Source organism: Lycorma delicatula, chromosome 12, assembly GCF_047948215.1.
Source record: "Lycorma delicatula isolate Av1 chromosome 12, ASM4794821v1, whole genome shotgun sequence".
NCBI lineage: Eukaryota > Metazoa > Arthropoda > Insecta > Hemiptera > Fulgoridae > Lycorma > Lycorma delicatula.
The window spans coordinates 69364901-69376278 of NC_134466.1; the positions used below are offsets into that span (position 1 = coordinate 69364901).

Consider the following 11378-nt stretch of genomic DNA (forward strand, 5'->3'; position numbering starts at 1 on the left):
GAGAAAGAATGTAAATTTTATTTTAATTTTGTATTTCATTAATATTATTTTATTGATAGTTGTAATTAATTTGTTATTTATATCTGTATTATTGTATAGAATTTAAATGTTATTTAACTTTTTGTTTTATTATTATTAAAAACATTTTATTTTAGTTCCTTTTATTTAGTACATTTTATTGTATAATTTTGTTTTATCAGTAAAATTTTATTTTGTTATATAAATACTTAAATATTGTTATATTATTATTCAATATTATTTATTCGTAATAATGATTGTTTTGTGTTGCTGTCAATGAAATACAAGTAATTTCAGTTGAAGTTAATTTTTTTACATTGCAGATCTTAACTTAAAGTTATCAGTCATCAACTGTTAATAAGAACATAAAATTAAAAAAAATGTTCTGTGGTCCTATATAATACACTAATCGGCCATCATTTCATAGATCCACCTTTCTATAAAATAATTTTTTTTTTAATTACAAATAATGTTTCATTTTTTTATATGTAGTATACTGCATATTAGCAAAATGCAGTATACTTTTCATTGAAGAACTGAATGATTATAATAGATATGGTTTGGGAACTGATTTAATGAAGTGAGTGCAACCATTCTTAGATACCAGTTTATGTTGCAATATGGTATATTTTGTTTGTAGCATTTGGTAACATTAATTTTTTCAATACTATATTTTTATGAAGTGCAATAGATAAGACATAGTAAGCTATTAGTATGTAGACTACTTTTTTTTATGTTAGAAATTGAAAATTCACAATTTAACTAATTCTTTTGAAAGTTTTCAATTTTATTAGTCGTTTTTTTCATGAAAAGTGAATAATTCTCATTATTCCCAGCCTAATCATCACTTACTTATGAACTAATAATAATAATTACTTATTTATCTTTAGTCTGATGCAACCTTTAATAAAATTTAATTTTAATTATTTGTACTATCTATATAATTCATAAACATAAATAAATGAATACAATTGCCCACTAGTTTTATTTACACATAGTGCTTGTTGATTACATTAAAGATATTGGTGACCTGATTTTCTTCACCATATGTATATTTGATGTTAAATTTAGTATATTCATTTGAGAAATAATTAGTATATTTTAAAATCAATAGTGAAATCTAATAATCACATGCAAAAATTATTCTGTTCATGTTATTAAGTGACAAAGTTTTAAAATAAGTTTGTTCTTCAATACGCTAAACGTATAGCTGATATGTATACGTGACATCAGTTTTTAAAAGTTTAAATCCTGTCTTACATCAGCAAAAATATTCCAATGAAATTTTTTCTTTTTGTTTTATAAATTTTAATAAAATTAGATTTTTTAAAAATTGAATCATATTTCTTCACAGTTAGCTATATGAAAATGTAAAAATTATTATCATTAAAATTTGTAATGTTTTTCAGCCACTTTGCATGTAATTAACATTGGTGTATTTTCACAATGCATATTCAATAACATAAGTATTAAAATTTTTTATTTTTTACAAAATTTGGTAAAATAGATTATACAGGTTGGTACTATTATTATCCAAGCTCTAAATTTCTGTTGGTCTGCTCTCTTTTGCCTTATTATTAAATATAAAGCCATAAATTAATGTTAAAATTTATCATTATAAAATATGACATTATTTCTGTTGATCGTTTTATTTGATTAATTTTGTGGCATTATTATTTTTAGTATTTTTCTATTTAAGAGTACTAACTAGTTAGGATTCTATCAAACTTAAAACAAAATAATAATTTTTTCTGATAAAATGAGTAATTTAATGATAATAATGTTTGTTAGACCTAAAACAATTTGTACTGACTTATGGAATATTTATTACTAAAGAGATCCTTGAAGAAGGTTTGGGTGGGATCTGTTAAATTACTAATTGAATACAAGAATATGAGATGGTGTCCTTGAGTACACAACTTAAATTATGATAATTTAGTTTGTCAGGTCTTTTGTTTTAACTCGAATGAGCAGAATTGTAACTCATTTCACTTCATATTTTATTTTACTGTTTTTTCCTTTTACATTGAAAAATTTCTTCATTACATCAAGGTATTTGTCTGGTTCTATTTTATAATCTGGTTACTGATGAATTAACATCATTATGCTAGCGCTGTACCAAGTATAGTTCTTGGCAGATATATATATATATATATATACATTATTATTACTTTTTAAAAAAATAATTATGAGATTGTTCGATAAGTCCTTAGAAAAAGATAGAAAAAAATTATTTTGTGTAAATTTTTCTTTATTTTTCAACATAATCTACCTTTAACTCTATGTACTTTTCTAAGCGTTTCTCCAACTTATTTAAGCCGTCCAAGAAATAGGATTTCAGAAGGTCCTCAAAATAAGCATCTTTTTGGGCAATGACCTCCTCATTTTACATGAACTGTTGCCCGCCAAGTGATTTTTTTCAATTTTGTAAATAAAAAAACAATCACTAGGGGCCAAATCCGGTGAGTACAGTGAATTTGTTATAATTCAAACTTTAGTTCCTTTATTCTGGCCATCGAAATTGCGCGGGTGTACACCTGTGCATTGTCTTGATGGAAGAGGATGTTTTTTCTTGATTTCTTTGCTCAACCGGTGCGATAATGACACTTAATACTTTCCAGTTATTGTTTGTCCTTTTTCCAAGTAATCAGTGTAGATACCGTATGCATCCCACAAAACCGTGGCCATCACCTTGCTAGCCAATTTCACCCTCTTTGGAGCCTGTTCCCCTTCAAAAACCCACTGTTTTGACTGTTCCTTTGTGTGTGAAGTATAATAGTGTATTCATGTTGCGTCCACAGTTATGTATCGATGCAGAAACTCATCAGGGTTGCAACGGAAAAGCACCAAAACATCCTCAGAGTCGACCACACGATTACATTTATTCTCCACAGAACAAATGCGGCACCCATCTTGCCAAAATTTTTTTCACCGAATTTTTTGTGCAAAATTGAAAACACCTTGTGATATGCCTGTGGCCTCAAATATTTTGCAGATTTGATTCATCTATTTGCACTATTTGATTCATCGATCTCTCAAAACCACATCATAAATTTTGTCAATCATTTCAGGGGTGGTCATTTTCACTGGACGTCCTAAACAATGTTCATCTTTTGTGGATATATGGCCATGTTTAAACTCATTTGCCCAATTGTGTAAATGGTTGCAAACACAGGAGCAGATGTGCCACGAACTTCATCCAACTCAGCTTTGATCTCTTTCGGTGTTAAGCCTTTTAAATATAAGTGTTTAATCATCACTCAAAACTCATTTTTTTCCATTTTTCTAAATAAACAATAGTTTGTTGCTTCAATCAACTATGACTTTGAAACCATGTGATGAAGATACAGCTGAAACTTTAACTGCACTCTAGCGACAAATGACGCTTACTAAAAGCAAACCATTTTCGATAGTACGAGCGCCATCTCTTGGATTTTCTTAGGACTTAATGAACAACTCTCGTATTAGTGCATAAGAAAGCATTTTAAAATTTCAAATGACTTATGATAAATTGGATTTTATTGATTTTTATTATTTTATAAATTTGTGAAGTAATACAGAATGATTAACCAAAAAAAGTGGAAATTAAGGTGATGAAGTCAGTTTTCTGGATAATTGATCAGCTTTTTACCAATCTTCATCAACCAGTTTATTAAATGATTTTTTTTTGAAAATTGTATCATCTTCCTAATTAGTTCACCATGAATGTATAGAATTGTTTTTTATATTAATACATTACCAATATTACTGAACCAAACGTGAGCCTCTAGAACCTTTACTTAATTTTCCCAAAATATTTCATTAGGAACACTTAATGCAGCCCATTTACATTTACACCCATCACAAATTCAAAGTTAACCATAAAAATACAATCTATATACATACTAAAGACTCATCAATAACTTATTGTTCTCTTCCAAGATCATTAATGCAGTGATACATTGTAGGCTGGAAACCAATTGAGATTTACATTGCCTGAAGCATCATAATGGAGAAATATGTTATGTCACCTTTCCCTTTTAAAGGGAATTTAAAGTTATTTTGGATAACATGATTCTCTAGTGACCTCCATAAAAAGGTTTAACTAATAGTATAAAAAAAAAATTTCCAGAAGAGTGAAAATAAATCTCAGCATTGAAATTTATATTTCAATTAGCAGAATATAAATTTATATTTTGCTAATTTTCCATGCCATTCTTTGAAGACTGAATTTTTAAAATGAAATAATTGTAATCATAAATTTAATGAATTATTCTAAAAAAGTGATTATTCTGATTATATAAATTAAATTATTAATACATACAAATGAAGTTATTATTTATTAATTTTTCTTAAAATATAATGAAATTTTATAGTTTAGAAAAACATTACAGAATCATTAAATTTAGTTGACTTAGGAGGATGGGCTGAATAATCTCTGACCTGAAAAAGAAAAAAACAGGTTTTTGTTTTTTTTTTTGCTTTTATTTTTTCAATATAATCTCCACAAAGACTAATATACTTCTCATAATAGTGCTGTAATGAGTTATACCACCAACTTTATAATGAGATTCATCTAGTTTTCAAAATATACATTTACACTATCAGTGACTCATTACTCTCAAATCATCCACTAAGCCATTTTTTTGAGGTTAGGAAATAGGTGATAAATCTAGTGAATAAGGCGCTTGGGAAAGCAATTACAACTTGTCGGTTGATGTTAGCTATTGTGTCAATTGATGAATGTTCTGGTGCATTGTCATATGAAACAAGATATATTTTGCTAGATTGGGTCGTTTTCTTTTTATACTTGATTGCTCAAACGTTGCAATAAGTTTGAAGGAATAAGCTAGTGAAGGATAGTATACTATAGAATACCAGTAAGAAATTAAACCTGCGGCGCCATCTATATGTCAGGCCTGAAACTTCTCAGCCCACCCCCATAAATAGCAATGTATATATATTTTTTAATAAATTAATTTTTGAAATTATTAGTTATAGAGATTTTTTTTTTTAAATGATGCACTGCTAATTTAAATATATATGGGAGCAGTAATTAAATTTTGAAGGAAATCTGAGGACCATTAAAATAAATTAAACAGAAATGGACCATGATGTAATCTTGTCTACTAAGTCAAGATTGGTGTCTAGTAAGTCAGAATTGTTGCCTTTTTTCTCTGATCAAATCTTATCCATTATTAATTTTCTTGATAAATAGCAAGTAGAAACTTAAATATCAAAGACTAGAATTTTTTTATTACAAATGTGTTTTGTGTAATAAGGAAATTAATAATTAAGAAAAAAAAATTCATTTTGAATAATTTGGGTTGTTTAGAAAACTGTGTAGATTGTTTTCAGTACCTGAAAAATTAAGATTTTTAGTATGATATATCTATGAATTAGAAGCACAAAAAAAATTTATTGAAATTAGATCATTGGTAGTGTTTTCTTGTTTAACTGCAAGACAAGGCAAATAAATTAGATTAATTTTATTGCCATGTAAAATCATATTGCTTACTAGTGCAATCTTTCTTAGTGCAAAGGCATATCTTTTTTATTACTATTTAATTTATTAATAAAAATTTCTGTACTTACTTTTATAATTACCAATTTTAAGATGTAATTTTTCCATTTTAAGATGAAAATTGTTTTTCTAATAACCTGTTCACTTCTAATAAAAAAAATTAGATGGGCAATGCCTTGATAGAAAGACAAAATTAAATTTTTACACTTAAATTTTTTATTGATATCCCTAGTTTAACTCTGTAAAATAACTTTCCTTAAATTATTTGTAATTTAAGTTTTTTTTGTCAAAAAATATTTGAAAAATTAAAATATTTGCATATATATAATAGTGTCAAATGTTTTATAATAGCTTGTACTTCACAATTATATTATTGAATTGAGTTATTTTTGACTTACTATAAATTGAGTTATATTTCCAATTTATTTTTGCAGTCATATTTTTCATTTTGTATCTTAGAAACAAAAGAGATTGTGACTCGAAAAGCCATCTATTTTAATAGCACAAAATAATAAGTTTATTGTTATATTTTTTTCTGTGTTGAACACAGAATAAAATTTCTGATGTTTGAAACAGCTATTTATATAGGAAAAAATGATTTTCCATTTTATTTTTAATAATTCAATGTTTGTTTGAAAGGGATTGATAGAATCAATATCAGCAGTATTGAAATTTGAGTAGTGTATTTTGCAGCCAAACATCTATGGTTTGTTAAAAATAATTTTTTTATGTGGTAACATGTCCATAGTAGAAAGTGATTAATGCCATAATTATGTTACTATTTGTATAATCATTGGTATTTTATATTTTTAGTTTAAACCTTTAGTTTGTTATGTGCTATTTATTCAGTAAATATAGAGTAATACCAATTACAACTACTCATTGTTTTTGCGATTACAGAAAGAAATTACTTTTTGTAACATCTGATCCATGAACATTCAAATGAAAGACATAAATACTACTATGGCCGGACTACACCGATTAATGCTTTAACATATAATGATTATACATAACATATAAACGATTAATGCAATTATCATATAAACAGCTTTTGGAATAAGATTTGAAGAATTAATTGATCATCCAAAAAATCTGTCTCATCCAATGCTTTTTGAAGCTTGCTTGTTAAAAAAATCTTTCTAGCTCCTGGTATCACTGAGTATTGCATAGAATAAGTCGATCGTAGGGCTGTTATCTTCCTGCTTCAAAACCTGCAAGTTTTCTTCACATATGTGAGTTGTGATGTAATGAAGAAGGAAGATATGGAGGTAGTCTGTAGGGTAAACATTTGCCCAGGGGTTTATGGTTTTGAAAATAAGATCTTTTAGAAAAAGTTTTAGAGTGTATGTTGTTCAGAATGTATGACATGATGGCAATTAACTTTTGTTATATACATTGCTTCGGTGGCGTTTAGTAAAAATAATCATCAGTAAAATTGAATATTGTTTTAGGACTCCTAATCTATACTACCATATAAAGAGGAAGAGGGTTTTTGCTTGTTTATGATAAACAAAAAAACTACTCGATCAATTGCAACCAAATTTTTACCTACGTTTCTTGGCATAAGTGAGAAGGTTTTGTAGTAGTGGAAATTTGCCAGTTGAAGCACAAAACTTAATGAACTGTGAACTGTGAGTCTGTGTCACTGTGTGAGCTAGGTTTGAACTGAATGATCTGACTCAATCAAATGTATATTATAAAAATAATAGAATTAAATTTATGGTAAAAAAAATTCTGTTTAACAATAATGTGCTTCCCATGGGGCCTGTGTTTGAAGCTAGAGTGGTGAGGTACACAAGCACTTCATGGGAAGCTAAAACAATCATCACCATCAACTGGTAACAAACACGTTGCCCCTGGGGCACTGGGGTGTTCTTAATATAATATCTCTACAAACAATTATCCAATTTTCAAAATTCAAATTAGGCGTTTGTTAGTAGGATAAAGGCCAACGTCTTCATACATCAGGTACACTACTCTAGATATAACAGATGCTTATTTGGAAATATTTATCTGTTTGTTTATTATCTCATCACGCAAGAACCAATCGACCGATTTCTTTCAAATTTGCAGAATACATTCGTGTTATCCCAGGAAAGCTATTAAGCCATCGACAGGGACCTTGCTCCCTTGAAGGTTAAGCTAGTAAAAATATTCATTATTTCTTCGCCCCAAGGAGGATGAAGTTGTGAATTAAAAATATTCATTAAGGAAAAGATAGATTAATCCTTTTACTTCATTATTATATTTCTGCCAGCATAGCAAAGAAATAAGTTATGGATTTTTTGTGTCAAAGGTGTGTGCACTTTAGTTACCTTAGTTACTATTATTCTAACCCACCGGGTTGGTCTAGTGGTGAAGGCGTCTTCCCAAATCAGCTGATTTGGAAGTCGAGAGTTTAAGGATTCAAGTCCTAGTAAAGGCAGTTACTTTTATATGGATTGAATACTAGATTGTAGATACCGGTGTTCTTTGGTAGTTGGGTTTCAATTAATCACACATCTTTGGAATGGTCGATCTGAGACTGTACAAGGCTACACTTCATTTATACTCATACATACCATCCTCATTCATCCTCTGAAGTAATAATACCTGAATAAGTCCTGGCTAAACAGGAAAAAAAGAAAGAAAAGCTACTATTATTCTATCTTTTGTAATTTAGTTTCTTTTTTAGGTTTGTGTAAAACCTTAATACTATAGTTATAATTTATCAATATTATTCTCACAACCATGAGGCTAACGTACAGCATGAGAGTCCAGAGATTGGAGCCCCCTGGTAGATGGGAATGGCGACCAAAGCAAGTTCTGGAGGTGAAGCAACCACTACTGGTCCCCCTGGAAAATTGGGAATGATGAGTAAAGTGAGCTCTGCAGCCATGGGGTAGGCCCCAGGAGGCCTCGAGGAGCCTCTGAGTTGGTCCCGGGATTTGCCTGAGCTGATCTGAGTGCTGAGTAGGTTCTGGATAGACAGGCCTAGTAGATATATATATATATATATATTTACATGACAAATGAGTAAAAAATTTTCTCGGTAAGATTAAAAACGTAATTTGTTTATGTTGCATTTGAAAAATATTATCTATATTTTTAAAAAATCTCATTTTTATAAAAATAGTAGAACACTAATTAAGTTATACGTTAGGAAAATATTTTCAAATATATTAATTTTTATTTTAATTATATTTTTATGGATATCATTTTATAGTGATGCTAACGGACATGATGCTTATAGTTTAGCCCTCCAGACTCATGAACAACATATCAGAAGAGATAAAGCAACAAGTAACATTTGTACAGCACAAGCATTACTTGCAAATATGTCTGCTATGTTTGCTGTTTATCATGGACCTAAAGGATTAAAAGATATTGCCACAAAAGTTCATAATTTTGCATTATTACTTTCACAAGGTATATGTTAATTATTAATTAAGGTATATGTTTTTTATAAGATTTTATTACAAGTTAGGTCTCTTTTTTTGTCAAATTTTAAAAAGCCTTCTAAACTTTTACTACTCTTCAGGTTTACATTTTAAATACAACTATTCTTTGCATTTCTGATTTTAGTATTGTCATATTTTGTTGTTGAATAAAGCACAGTTAAAGTTTATGAAGCGAACTTAGGCGGAACAACTTGGATAGAAAAACTTGGATACAGAGCATATATAACACCTGATGAATGAATGTAAAACGTATAAGAATGCTAGTGATGAAGATGGTAAAAGAAACTATCGACAATTAAGAAATACTATAAACAGGAAGTGCAAATTAGTGAATGAAAAGTGGATTAAAGAAAAGTGTTCAGAAGTGGAAAGACAAATGATCATTGGTAAAATAGGTGGGGGCATACAGGAAAGTTAAGGAGAATTTTGTGATACATAAGTTAAAATCTAACAGTGTGTTAAATAAAGATGGTAAACAGATTTATAATATGAAAGAAAAGCCTGATGAGTGGGTGGAATATATTGAAGAGTTATACGGAACAAATTTAACTGGTGTTATAGAGGAAGAAGAAGAAGTTGAAGAGGATTAAAAGGGAGATGCAGTACTAGATCTGAATTTAATAGAGCATTAAAGGATTTGATTGGCAGAAAGGTTCCTCGAATAGATGGGATACCTGTAGAATTTTACAATAACATTTAACAATAACATTTTAAAATAATAATTTAATTAAGTATGTTAGAAATGATACTGTATGCCTGATTTTGGACATCTCATAAAATTTTTTTTTTCCATAGAAAAATATTAGTAAGAATCCTTTAGGTATTATTGACCTATTGATTTTTATTTGCACTGTTTTTTCAGGTTTAAAAGATTCAGGGAATATTATCTGTTATAAACATTTCTTTGATACACTGCATGTTAAACCATTAATGGATCTGAATGATATTCTTGAAAGAGCTTCATCAAAAAAAATTAATCTTCGATATTTCAATGACGGTTCTGTAAGTAAACTGTAACTCTAATTGTTTTTCATAGTTTATAACACACGGGTCGATGTAGTTTTATGTACTTATCCTACCTAATTCTTTTTGCTTTTGGTCTTAATATTTCAGATAAAACATGTCAACTCTGAATACACAAGCTTTCAGATATGTAGAGATAAACTAAGAACTCAATTAGGTTGATGAAGCATAAATGGCATCCCCTGCATTCAATACAAATATCAACCGATTTCTCTTTCATCTCTTTTTTTAAGTTTCTGTTGACAATTGTTAATAATGTAGGTTTTACAATCTAAAAACTATATGTATGGATCTAAAAGAAAAAACCTTTTAATAATTCCAGCATTTTGTAAAGCGGTTAAAATTCATTGGTTTGACTAAATTATGTTGGATTGGATAATTTGATAAGATATTTGTACTATGCAATTTTGTTTGATTTTTAATTTTTCATGAAATTACCAAAAGATTAATATTACACCTGCAAGTTTGAAACAAATTTCATTGTTTACTCACAAAATTTTTGTGACTAATTTGTCATTGTCATTAATAGTAAGTCATTTTTTTTAGTAAAAGTAATTCACTTTGCTTAAAGGAATAACTAATAATTTAATAATTTCCAAATATAATATTTTATAACTTTATATGTACAACATATTTATGATGTTGGATTATGCTGTTGTTTTATTTATTTATTTTTTCTTTTGACTTTATTACCATTTCCATTATATTCTACAATAAAATTTGTTTATATACCAACTCAAATATAATACTGAATTTTACTAAAAACAATCAGCAATTAGTAAAAATATGGAAAAAAACTATTACAAATTTTAAAACTACGAGTAATGAAATAAAACATCCAAATAATGATTTTTATAATTTGTTTAATTTAAATTGTTTGAAAATTATTGATGTACAATATATTTGACATGCTAAGAAACTATGAGTTTAAGGTACCACCCAAGAAAAAAATTTGTAAACAATATTACTTGTAGGCTGAATTATTAAGAGAGCTAGTCTGAGCATGTGCACTTCTTACTACTACACATCTACACGTTTGTAAATGTTTACAAAAAAATAATACTTACAAATTATTGTAGAATAATGCAGTTCTAATATGCAAAACCAATCCATTTTAGGTAGATTTCTTAAAAATCTACTTGTTGTAACGAATACCGTGAATCAATTTCCAGAAAATTTCATTATTTGTATATATATATATATATGTGTATATATATATATTTCACTTTCTTGTGGACACGATAACTGCCATAATCTTGTGCCAGTCACCTTCAAATTGACACAAAGTATAATGACCCAAAATTTTGGTCGAGTTCCTAAATGGGTAAAATCAAACCATGGGGGGAAGCTTTTTCAAAAAAACAAAATATCTCTGTAACTTTCTTATTAAGTAA

The 11378-nt window shown here is 28.2% G+C and overlaps 1 protein-coding gene across 1 annotated transcript in view; it reads left to right on the top strand.

Annotated features, from left to right (window-relative positions):
• The window catches only part of LOC142332795 (glycine dehydrogenase (decarboxylating)-like), a 78009-nt gene that overhangs the window by 25600 nt on the left and 41031 nt on the right, over positions 1-11378 (top strand). The window contains exons 4-5 of the mRNA XM_075379411.1: positions 8754-8929; positions 9824-9963. Of these exons, the coding sequence (XP_075235526.1) occupies positions 8839-8929; positions 9824-9963 (231 nt within the window). The 5' untranslated portion in view covers positions 8754-8838. The remainder of the gene's footprint in view (positions 1-8753; positions 8930-9823; positions 9964-11378) is intronic.